The 12,634-nt window shown below is 42.1% G+C and overlaps 1 protein-coding gene across 1 annotated transcript; it reads left to right on the top strand.

Moving 5' to 3' along the window:
* Window positions 1–121: 121 nt before the first annotated feature.
* Window positions 122–6,726, top strand: taf1a (TATA box binding protein (TBP)-associated factor, RNA polymerase I, A). The gene is made up of 11 exons (XM_047573104.1): window positions 122–286; window positions 486–671; window positions 977–1,140; window positions 1,547–1,660; window positions 1,764–1,962; window positions 2,228–2,349; window positions 2,625–2,783; window positions 2,937–3,003; window positions 3,156–3,279; window positions 3,380–3,534; window positions 4,532–6,726. The coding sequence occupies exons 2-11, from the start codon at window positions 545–547 to the stop codon at window positions 4,585–4,587; spliced, it is 1,287 nt and encodes a 428-aa protein (XP_047429060.1). The 5' UTR covers window positions 122–286; window positions 486–544; the 3' UTR covers window positions 4,588–6,726.
* Window positions 6,727–12,634: the final 5,908 nt, after the last annotated feature.

Raw genomic sequence — 12,634 nt, 5'->3', positions numbered from 1 at the left:
TAAGTAATTCCCCTTTAAAAAAAAACGAAGAAGAAAACCAGCACCGCTTTTAGCCCCGCCTCTTCCGGCTACAGTAGCCAATCACAATGTAACGCCCCCACTACTTCCTTAGCCACCGAGAGCAAGGAAGCTAACAACAACACATGGGAGTCATATTAATCAACAAATACGTTGTAAAATATGAGTTTCTAAAACCCCACGACTGCAGGACCTGGACTCTAGCCTACGGATGCTCGTTAGCTCCTAGTTTAGCATCGGTTCGTCGGTTACAATCAGAAACATCTGAGTAAGTTTACTTCTGGTAGGAAAGCTAAGGCGTGAGCTTGCATTGTGACATGTATGAAAGATCAGTTACCTGTGTATTTATTTGTGTACATGCATAAAATAATTTCTGCCTGTGGCAGTCTTCATTTATGTGGAAATAAAATATTTGATGTTGGTCCTTCAACCATGACTTAATGAACACAAACATTTCTTTCCTGCAGGTGCCCTATGAAGTGATAAAAGGAAGTTATTTTTCCTGAGTCTAACTGCTGTGTTGATCATGGATGACTTGGATATAGAGCTGGGGTGTCATGCAGACTTAGAAGATGACAATGACTCCATACAGTCCACCCCTAACAAAGAGGAGAAAACATTAGCGCTTCCTCTGGTTACTGTGGCCCCTATAGGTGAGTTGTACATAAAACCCTTTTTAATTTAAAAGTTCCACCGATAAACTGTCTGGACTCACATATGAACTTCTTATAGATCTATGGTCTTTGTGTTGGTTGATGAGCTATCATGGTTATTGACTAAAGAGTAGAAATAGAAATATTGAACTCAATAGAATATAGTTTAGATTAGACAAAATTCTTAACAATCAAATGTTGTCATGGGCCTTTAGTATCTGTCCAGCTATATATGCTATAATATTAAAAAATGTTTTTTGTTTTTTTTTGACAAATTCATTCATGTTATTAACTTTTATCTTTAGGGGCACGGAATAAAAATGGGTTCCACTACAGCACCCGCATGTGCGTGGAGCAGGTCAGAGAAGACATGCTGCATCACAAATGGCAGGAGGCAGCAGAAAACATGGCATGCTTACCCCAAATTTTAGAAAACTTGGACAAACACCAATCACTGCCGATTAAAGAAGTAGGTTTATGTTGCCTTATTTTGCAATCATCTAGATAGATGTGTAAGACACAGTTTATTTTAAACTGACATACATCGTTATACACCACAGCAAGAATAACATAACAGACCCAAAATACATCTTAATTGTTTTTTACAATCATCTACGTAAAAATAAATGTATTTGAGTGTTTAACAACTGTTACTTTTACTGCTAAGATATCTGAGTAGATAGGCTTGATTGATCCCTGAGATACATGCCACCAGATGTGGTTTCAAATCTAGTGAGGGGAATGTCAGGCTAGGGTGCAGGGTGCACAGCTACCATGGATACAGCGTAGATCTAAATCCTCTTCTTAAGACATTAAAAGTTAACAATCAGATGGTGCGTGTACACTTAACATTGCCTTTATTGCTTTCACTCCAGCTTATTTGGAGAATGAGCACTGAGATCCTTCACCATCATCCCAACTCAACAATGGAAGACTACAACAACATCTACGAACGAATGAAACATTCAGGAGTTAAACATTACCTGTTGGTATGTCAGCTAGTGAACCTGATCGCACGGTAAAGATCTTTTAGTTTATTCATGTTTTCATGAGGCCATTTGTCCTTTTTTTTTTTTTTTTACCTCCCCTTAGATCTGTCTTGAACACGGCTTTCACCTACTGCTCCACGGTCAGACTGAAGATGCAAAGCGGCAGCTGTCTGGAGCTGAAAGCTGGAGGTATGGGAAGGAGTCAGCAGCTCAGCTCCAAAGGGCCAAACTGATCCAGGCCTACAGGAGCTTTCTGGATTACATCATCTGGTGTGACAAAAAGTTCGCCTACTCCAAAGACAGTAAGACGATACAGCCTTATCACCCAAAAGCATCCATGTTTAAACACGTTGGTTATACAAGAAGCTTAATAAGTGATGTGACACTGACACCTTCAGGTCCAACAGAGTAACTGCACGTGTAATAAAGCAAGTTGAGGGCTGACAACGTTGTGAGAAATGTTGACGCGTGCAGCCGCAACGCTCTTCAAATTCTCTGCGTTATTTGTCGTCAGTCAAATGTAAACCACTTTCTATGAAGTCACGTTCGGCCGTCGCTTCTTTTCAGGTGTTTTGGACTCTAATGACGACCAAACCATGCATAACTACTTCAGACAAGCTTCTGTGAATCTACGGGAGATTGTTGAAAATCCAGGCGTCTGGGATCCATTCATACTGAGTTATGTTGAGGTAAGGACTAATTCTGTGATGATTTAACAGGATGGACTAGAGCTGCAGTTGTTCAATTATAAGTCCTTGTGCTTTAACTGTGCTTCTCTGCTTGTTACTGACGTTCAAAAAGAAGTCCAAAGAACTAAATGATTAATTAAGAAAGAAAGGAATCTGCAAACTTTTTGAAAATGCTAACTAGCCATATGCTTTGGCATCGCTGCCGTCTCTTATTTGTGCGCTTTTTTTTTTTTTTTTTTTTTTTTTAATGCAGCCCTCTACCTTTATTTTGACAGATGCTGGAGTTCTACGAGGACCACGAGGAGGCTCTGAAAGTCCTGAACAACTACGCGTACGACAAAAACTTCCCGCCCAATCCCAACGCTCATCTGTATTTGTACCAGTACCTAAAGCGGCACGATGCCCCAGACAAGAAACTAATGAAAACAATGAAGGTATAACTCCATACTGTACCAGCTACAGTGCGTTTAAGTGTCCTAACCGATACTTTAAATTGCATTGAACATTTTATTTTAGTTGGGTTACTTGGATATTATGAATGATAATAATCTAATTATTTACACTTCACTTTTCGCATCATGCTGTAGGTCCTCCGTTTTTTAGTCCCAAGCCATGAGCTGATGTTGGAGTACAGCTCTCTGCTGCTTCAGTCAGGTAAATGCAGATTTAAACATCAATTAAGTGACTTCCCTCTTTTAATATTTTTAATAACGTGAAAGATTATCTCATTTCAATTGGTTGTCATTAAAAAAAAATGTTTTAGCTACGTCTCCTAGTAACTCTTTGTCATCTCATATTTATTTAAGAGAAGAAAAGTGACAACCAGAAAGCTTTAGGAGTTCTTCTTGAAATGCTGGACTACGCCTGCTGGAGGAGCAACCTGGACGTGTGGAGGCGTTTAAAGGCCGTCATTCAGAAACTCCAGACTGAGTATGTAAAAGATGCTTTGAAAATTGTGAGTCTAAGTTGTTCTTTTGTGTTTTTTTTTTTTTGTGTGTTGGTAATTGTTTGATATTAACGTTTAAAACAGGAAAGACTGGAAGGTCGTCGTCTCTGAAAATATGGCCGCAAGAAAAGACTGGTGGCCTGCGCTGCACTTCACCAGCTTCCATGCTAAAAAAGACTCTGAGGAGAACCCCGAGCTCCTGGAAGTGAAGTCATCGCTCACAAGTATCCTTTGTCCAGGTGAGTAGGTGTTTAACTCCCGGGAGAGGAAAGGAAATGATCAGTCAGTGGAAACAACCCATTTAAACTGAATGACTTGTGAATAGTATTAGTTTTGGGAGACTAACCCTTCTCTATACGGCGCCTAAAAGCAGATTTCTTTCTATTATTATTACAGACTCTGGTGCAGAAATGCATTTTATTAAAGCTGTATTGTGTTTAAAATTGACAGACTGACCACTACATGGTGGTATAAGAAGCATTTAGATCATTTAAAAAGAAGGAACTGATGTAATAGTACATTTATTAACCAAGCTGAACTAGGCTTTAGGATTTCAGATGGAATGTGGCTGTTTTATTGTGTAAGTAAATCTGCCAATGCTTCCTACTTAATTCTCCCTGTTTAGGATGCATAAAGAGTATATAGACATATAGATAAACGTACAGTTCTTTATAATATCAGAATCAGCTTTATTAGTTCAGTATGAGTACATCCTTGGAAATTTTACTGGCCCGCTTCCTGACCCTGGACCGGTACAGGTCCTGGATGGAGGGAAGGTCAGTGCCAATAATCTTCTGGGCAGACCTCGTTGTCATCTGCAGTCTGTCCCTGTCGTGTCTGGCGGCTGATCCAAACCAGACCGTGATGGACGTGGTCGGGACAGACGGGATTATTGCAGTGCAGAAAATGAGAAAATGATCAGCAGCTCCTGGAGGCAGGTTGAACTTCCTGAGCTGACGCAGGAAAATACAACCTCTGCTGGGCCTTATTATAAATGTTATATACATACATGTAACTATAATTACTGGACATTAATAAAGTAAATAAAAAAATAATGCTTCTTAGAACTAGATCAAGGGTCTTCAACATTTTTCAGGCCAAGTAAACCCAAACTGAGGAGAGATTAAGTAGGGACCCTCTACCTACTATATGTGTTCTATATTAATGAGTTATTCAGATAATTCAAAGGTTCAAATATTATTTATTGTCTAATTTGTTTTTTTCTTTTTTCCACAGATCTCCCGCTCAGATACACCGCACAACTGCCTTCAAACGGTCAAGGAGAAAGTTGACATGCCGTCCAGGACGACTGAAACCTTCAGGCAGCGAGTCTTGATGAATGAATCAAACTGTCTCGCCTCGCGCTCTGTTCGTCCACTGTGTGGCGCTCTTGTTCTGCGCGTTGGCAGCGCGTATCCGGAGGGCACGGCCGTGGCTCGCGTTACGCAGAAGCTGCAGAGTGCAGATCTGAATGTCAGCGCTCACGTTGGTTTCATGGTTTCTCGAAGCATTTTAATGAGGGCTGACCTTTGACTGAGTGTGTGCCGCGCAGAGCCTGAGGGATTTTCTCTCCGTCGACTCTGTTGTCATGTCCGAAGACTCATCACAGACCTCTGAGCTGCGTGTTGTGCTGAAGTTCAAGAGACAAACGAGATTAGTTGGTGGTTGCTGCTAACAGCTTCAGTATTATATCATAGTAGATCTTATTCTTTTTGCACAGATACAGATAATCCTCTATTTTATTCATAATTTTGACACCATTTATTATTATTGTTTGTATAAAGAGATGTTCTGTACTTAAGAATGTATCTATTAGCCTAACATTTTTATATTCTTGACACCAAACCTTGGAATAAACCTTGGAATAAATGCTTGCATACAGCAGCTCGCCCATTTTAAGGGCTTTAAAGTGTTGGTAATGATTGTGTTTGGGCTTGCCACAGTGTTGGCCATGCAGCAGCTCAGTCAGCCATGCTCTATGTGCGTGTGTGTGTTGCTTTGCAGGCATTACATAAACCAAAGCCCAAAGCACTTGCCCGACCGCAGCAGCAGCTGCAGAAGGGATCTGGGAATACATAACACATGTTGTTTGAAAATTCAAAACATGGGGAGCGGCGAAGGGGATCGAAGCCGGTCACTGCTTCTCGACACCGTCCTGGTTGTGACCCTTTTTTTTTTTTTTTTTTGTATCTCAGGCTTTTGAATTTTTTAATCACCTACACAGATGTTCACAGTCGAGCCAGGCGTTGCACTGTCGTGTAGCGGCCCTGTTGGGAGTTCGGTTGACAGTGAAGAGGTGATTTTTCGTCCAGGCGTAGACTCACGCGGGCTCTTGAACTTTCCAAGGTCACAGAGGAGGCTTTGAAGTCCGTTGTAGTTTGGCTTTTCCTGACCGGTCAAGATAGAGGCAGATGTAACCGGGTATTACGGATCATCAGGAGACAAACAGGACAGAGCGTCCCTCTGTCCTTTGTTGCCTCGTGAAGCAGTCGGCAGGGGTCTGGGGCGAGGTGTCCTAGCTGTTCTGGTGTTACAATGTTGCCGGTTTGACTCAGGTTAGGCTTAAAACCTTCCTTTTGATGAAGCTCATTGTTACGGCCTTGGTTACGCTGCCATAGGACTCACTCTTAGGGGACTCGTAATGAGCGTCTATCCTCTCCTCCGTCTCATTATCCATGTGTTCAGGCGCTAGACGCATTAACTCTGTGCCTTCTCGCAATCTCAGAACTTGCGCTTTTTCTACAAAAGGGAATTTAGATTCAGGCTTTATCCATTACCTCCCATGTATCATGTACCATCACTTAGCATCATGTACATACATCGATCAGGCATAAGATTATGATCCTATTATTGTGTAGGTTTCTCTTGGGCCTCCAAAACTGTTGGGACTCATTAGAGAATAGATATCAGCCTCCTCATGGTGTCTGGTAACAGGATCTTGTTAGTGGGGGCTTTGGATCCTCCTCCTTGTGGATCATCCTACAAGTACTTGATCAGTTTCTAGTGGATTTTGAGGCCAGGTCAACACCTCCTGCTGTTCTTCATGTTTTTGTGTCAGGCTGCATCCTGCTGGTGGTTCGGTGGGGGCATATTGATCTAAATATCGATACCAAGGAGTTAACGCGTTAATCCCCACCTGTAGCAGAAGGTGGGATATGGACAGAGTTTGACACTCAAATCATAGCATGATAGCAGCATCGTACAGCTGGCACTGATGCCGCTATTGAAACGCGTTGGTACTCGTAAGAGAAGATAATTCCACTGGATGCAGACCTACTTCATTGGTGGGAAATGAATAAGCCAATATTTGCATGTCTGAGCAAGATTGCATAAAAAAAAGTACAATGGTAATTATTTAATTTTTATACTGTTAACTTGCTTTATATTGTAATGAATTAATAAAAAAAAAAAAAACAGGTTTATTTGCCTAACATATTCGTCCTGTGTTTTATCATAGCCATATAAACTAACTAAAGGCAAAAATACAAAATTATGATTATTATGATAATGATCGTGACATTTCAACAGAAAAATCGTTATCGTATCGGTATCAGCAATAATAACCCTGTTTTTACTTGGTATCGAATCGATATCAAAATTCCCAGTAACACCTACCAGTACTGGGGATGGCTGCTGCCACCAAGCAGCGTCATTGCTATGGGGTGTGGTCTGGTAATGTTGTGGCTGTAGGTGTTATGTCTGCTCGTTTCCTTCTTTATTTCTATGTATGAGTACGTACGAGCTGGGTTGTGGTCAAGGTTTCTTCCTATTCAACTGTTGACTCAGGCAGATTAGTGTTACATACTGTAAACATATTTCAGCACACATTGTCTCATTTAACCTCCTGAGACCCTGCGTCCACATATGGGGACGTTAAGTTTTATTTTAGCTTATTTTGCTTCATTTAAACTCGTTGTCCTCATTAGTGGACGCTTAAGTCTGTCATCTAGTGGTAGAAAGGGTCAATACACTAGTCGGTTAAAACATGATAGTGGGCGTTTCATCGGAATCATTCTACAGATGATCAAGGGACAAAAACTTATTTATTTATGCTTATTAACGTTTCTAGTTTGACGTGACCCGCAAATGTAACAAATTTTATCAACAGCAAGTACTCGTTTGAGGACTTTGGGACTTCCTTGTTCGCAATTCTGGTTTTGCTTAAGCTTGTACAGGTATTAAACAGTTTTATATGTTGTCGCACATTGGTGACTTTATTATAATATAAATAATGAAATAATCCCAGAGTCCACAAATGAGGACACTGTTTTTTATCAAAGCCCCTCTTCTTAGGTCCTACTGATCCCAAAAACGTTGAAGAACTTAAAAACGCACACCAAACTAAAGCTCAGGTCTCAGGAGGTTGATGTGACTTTCATTTTACACATCCTGATGACTAAAACACATGCTCGCGGCCACAGCCCTGGGGAATAATAGCAGGTGGAGGGAGTGCATCCACCGCCGCGACTGGCAGCCCGAGCTGCTTCGCAGGTTCCACCAGCTCCACCAGGTCTTGACCCGGGTGAAGCCATGATCTATGTTCATCCCTCAAGGTTGTTGAGACTGTACTGTAAAACCTATCATCCCTCCGTCCCTGTCGGCGGCTCATCTGACGACTCTAACAGGCCCTTTAAAAAACCCTCGTCTAGCCCGGGGAGACGTTTACTGATGTATTCAGCGTAACCCCACCGTGAACCGGCAGGCATAATAATTGTTTGCGCGATTAATCATGCACGTTAGGTCGCAGACGGAAACAAAAGCAGTCAAACGGCGTGGAGGGAGACGTTTTCATTTTTAATGCCCGGCCCGTAAAAGGCCTCGAATGTTGCGTTGTTTCGTGTGACATTAATTGAGTTTTCTCTTGGAGCCTCGCTCCCAGCTCTCATCACACACACACACACACACATACACAAACGCACGCACACACACATCGACACAAACACTGCAGATGGTGACTCAGGGTCTCGCTCGGCTGGTCTGCCGGGCTCTGAGGATTTGTAACCTCAAATCCAGACTTGCACAGTGACAGTGTAACATCTCAGTAACTCTGCGAGGCATTTGAAGTCTGCTAGGGTTCGGGAGTCGAGGCGCAGAGGGGGGACGGAGAGAGAAGAGCGTGATAATTCGACCATGCAATTTGGACTTAACATACTGATGTGTTCACCAGTGCTGCGTGCCACGAGCCCGGGAGGAGATAAAATAAAAAAAATAAAAAAAACAGGACAAAACACGAGGCTGGAGTCAGAGCCGCAGTTCAAAACGCGACTTAACATCAAACTAAGAAAGAAAGAAACCAACCGGTGGAGGAAAACCCCACACATGTCGGATTTAAGTCTTATCATAATTATATAGGTTTGTGGTGCAGAAAGGCCGGCGTGTAATAATAATAATAATAATAATAATAATAATAATAATAATGGGTGTATTCCAAACCTATGATGGCCTGTTTGAACAGCGCCATAACAAAAGGCCGTCGACAACACTGGCAGATGCTAAAAAGCGCTTGAGGGGAGTCGAGGGAGACAGAGAGAGAGAAAAAAAAAATCCCAAAATATCCTCCCTGTTCTGACTATGAAGTTGAAAGTGACAACTGCAATACCTTTGTTCTCGGAGTGCAGCTGCAAAAATAGCTTTCAATAATGTATTAGGAGAATAAAGACTGGGAGCTGATTTCTGGGGAGACGGCGCTCGGCTCTGCGTATGCGCCAAGACCAGGAGCTTTCTTTCTTTCTTTCCTTCTTTCTTTCTTTCTGGCTGGGGAACACAAACTGATCCACTTGACTTCTAAGACTGCTCTACTTTTTTAGCATATTCCTCTACATATATCGACGCCTGATCTCGTGTCTTCTCCGGACAATTAACTGAAGCTGAATAAATATTTTGAGCAGGCGCACGGCCGCCCCGGACAATCGCTGCGCTTTTCCATCTGAGCAGAAAGGCAATGTGATGACTCTGAAATGCAAAGCACTTTGACCAGCAGAGCATTCACCTGAGGCGGAGGAGGTGGAGGAGGAGGAGGAGGAGGAGGCTTAATTTCTCATGTGCCTCCGTGTGATAAGTGGCAAATCTTGTGACTTTCCTTCAAGCTCTGATGAGGTCGGTTGGTTGAAATGGAACAAAATAAATAAATATTAATAATAATAATAATAATAATAAAAACTGCTGAGTGATTAGAAACGTAAAGGAGGAAGCCGAATCCCAGACAGACATCAATTATTAAGACGCGGGAGACAGCCACGACTGTGCATCTAGAATATTTTAGCGAAGGAAAGTGACGCGCCACTGTGAATCTATCACGAATCTAAACGAAAAGGAGTTGTGTGTTTTTCAGGGGGCCTACTCAAGCGATTTGATTTCGGGGGTTTCTGTAAATCCGTCACAAGAGACGTCATCCAAACTCCTGTGGTTTGAAACACAGGCTATGGCCACGCAATCTCCTTGTGGAAGGCCGCGGCGATTCAAGCTAAATCCTGATGGCATTAAACACAAAGTACGACTGAACGTCGTTAACTTTGAAAGAGAGAACTTTAAACTTTCCCATTAGATGATGGTGCCAGAAGAAAAGTCAAAGGATCGAGATGAAAACGATTTTGTTGACTCGTCTGCTGACAACCAACCAGAGGGCTCACCTACTATGTTACTGTTGCTAGGTGGGACAAAAAATACAGATAAATCACACGTAGACACAGTTAGCACTGGAACGTGTATCTATTTGAAAGCATTAAAAGTTTTCGGTTGCCAGTGTGGCTACAGCGGATGAAATAACCAAACAAAAAAACTGGTGGAAAGGATAGTTATTTTTTCCAGTGTGTGCCAATGTTAGCATGATTGCTCATGTATAATGTTACCTCTAGCTAGACGCAATTATTACGGTTTTTCAACATTTTTCTAAAGGACTGAGCCCCTGCATTGCTGTTGTTTGTCCAACCTGGCAACAGTAACATAGGAAGTCGGTACAAAGGGTAAGGTGTTTTTAAAAATAAAGGAAGGTCTCCTCTGAGCCAAGAAAGATAACTATTATAGGAATCTGAACTTTACCTTGTCACAATATGAATTTTTCTCAAGACAGCAGTACTTGGACATATTAGAGAAACAAAAAACACACATTTATTTTCATCAGTTAACAAAATGCACTGAATGAACAGAAGAAAAATTTACATCAAATCAATATTTGGTGTGACCACCCTTTGCCTCCGGTTCTGCTACCTGAACACAGTTTTCGAAGGGAGGCCTTGCCATCAGGACTTATTGTTCTTCATAATGCTGAAGATAGATAGAGATTTAAATAGAAATAAATCATACTCCTGCCTGATGGATAAGTATCTGCCTGTATTGTACTCTCAGCATTGAGGAAACCATTAATCCTGACCAAGTCCCCGACTCCATTTGCAGACATGAGGCCCCAAACTTACGAGGAGCCTCCACCATGCTTCGCTGTTGCCTGCAGACACTCATTAGTGTAGCGCTCTCCAGCCCTTCGGTTAACAAACTGCCTTCTGCTACAGACGAATATTTCAAATATTTCAAATTTGGACTCATCAGTCCAGAGCACCTGCTGCCATTTTTCTGCACCCCAGTTCTGAGCTGGAGTTTCCTTGGCCGACCGCCGCGTCTGCAAACCACCAACGCTGCCCGTTTTTTTGTGCTTTTTCAAAAGGAGTTTGAACACCGGTCTGCTGTAGTCTGGCAGAGGCCTTGCTGATGCAGCACAACTACTTTGTGTCTTGTTGCTGTGCTGGGTCTTGCCATACTGTATTTACCTGTGACATGTCTTCCACAACATCACCTTGGTAGCGGCGTTGCTGTTCCTCAGCCAGTTTTAAGCGTCCTACACGGCTGTTTCTGCTTCAGTTCACGTCTGTGTTGCAACCTACATGTGACACTGATGAACGTTGACACTTGTTTGGTATAATTGGTTGATCATACACCTGACTACAATCCTGCACTATTTGCAAGTGTATCAATAACAATTGATATGTGTGTGTGCACATATGGTTTATTTCACAGGTATCGTGCATGGTTTACTGGGACACTTTTAATGCTGTTAATGCAAATAAAGACATCGTAATTATTTTTATGCTGTTTTCATTGTCACAACTGTGACCTATTTATTATTCATTTAAGTCCTCTGTATTTTAAATAAAGACTTCTTTTTTGAGTCACTATAGCTCTACCCTGCAGGGGGCACTCCAGCTACCTTCAACACACTGCATGTCTTACTTACACCGATCAGCCACAACATTAAAACCACTGACAGGAGAAGTATCTAACATTGACCATCTTGTGACAATTCAGTGTTCTACTGAGGAACTTTTGGACCTGGCATTCATTCATGTGGACGTTACTTAGACACGTAGCACCCACCTAGACCCGACCAGGCACCCCAACCCCATAGCAATGATGCTACTTGATGACAGTAGTCATCGTGCAGACACACACACACAAAAACAGTTTAGCGACAACTAAAGAAAACATGAAAAACTGCACAAGGTGTTGACCTAGCCTCCAAATTCACTAGATTCCAATCTGATGTGTGTATATATACACAAATAATGTCCTTTTAAACTTTTTCTTTGGCTTAAACTGTTTTCACTTGAAGCAGTCTTCATTGAGGAGTCTGAATATGCGTTGATTGGATCTGGAAGATCAGATAAACTTTTATTCAACACGTGGGCCTCTTTGTGAGGATTCACATGATGTAATCTTTTAATTTGAGGCCTTTTTTTTTGTCCCACTGACGAGTGTTGTGACAATACTGAGAAGGATAATAACTCTGTTTTTCAGTAAACGCTTCTCATTCTGTTTTTCTTCTTCTCAACTGTGAAGAAAACATAATGGATATTTATGCTATAATCTGGAGGTGATATCATCAAGGTGATATCATCCACCCACACGCTCATTTATCGGGCTTACGCTCAGCAAATGAGGCTGGTTTCACACTCAGCACAATCCTACCAAGCTCTACAAGCCGAATACGAGGTGGTTCAAAAGAATTCTTTGAAATTACGCTACTGAAACCAGCCTGTTAGCTGCGCTCGTCACACTACTGAGTCACGTAGGTAAGAGCCTGTGTGCCCACTGATTCACAGAGTCTCATCTGTATTTCTGAGTAGGTACAACGAACGACGAAGCACAACCTGACCCAAAGAAAGCCGGGTTTGTCTGTCATAGAGGGGGATTGTGTGGTTGGAAAATACAACAAAGGCCGGTGCATTTTGAATGAATGTGAGAGCTACAGAGCGAGGCCTTCCTCCCTCCCCATCTGTCTGTCTGTCTGTCTGTCTGTCTGCCTCTACACTTCCGTCTTTACTCATCCTTATCTCAGTCAGCACTTCCTCT

The sequence above is a fragment of the Mugil cephalus genome, chromosome 21 (assembly GCF_022458985.1).
Source record: "Mugil cephalus isolate CIBA_MC_2020 chromosome 21, CIBA_Mcephalus_1.1, whole genome shotgun sequence".
NCBI lineage: Eukaryota > Metazoa > Chordata > Actinopteri > Mugiliformes > Mugilidae > Mugil > Mugil cephalus.
The sequence above is the reverse complement of the archived record's forward strand: the minus strand, read 5'-3'. Positions and strand labels throughout refer to the sequence as shown.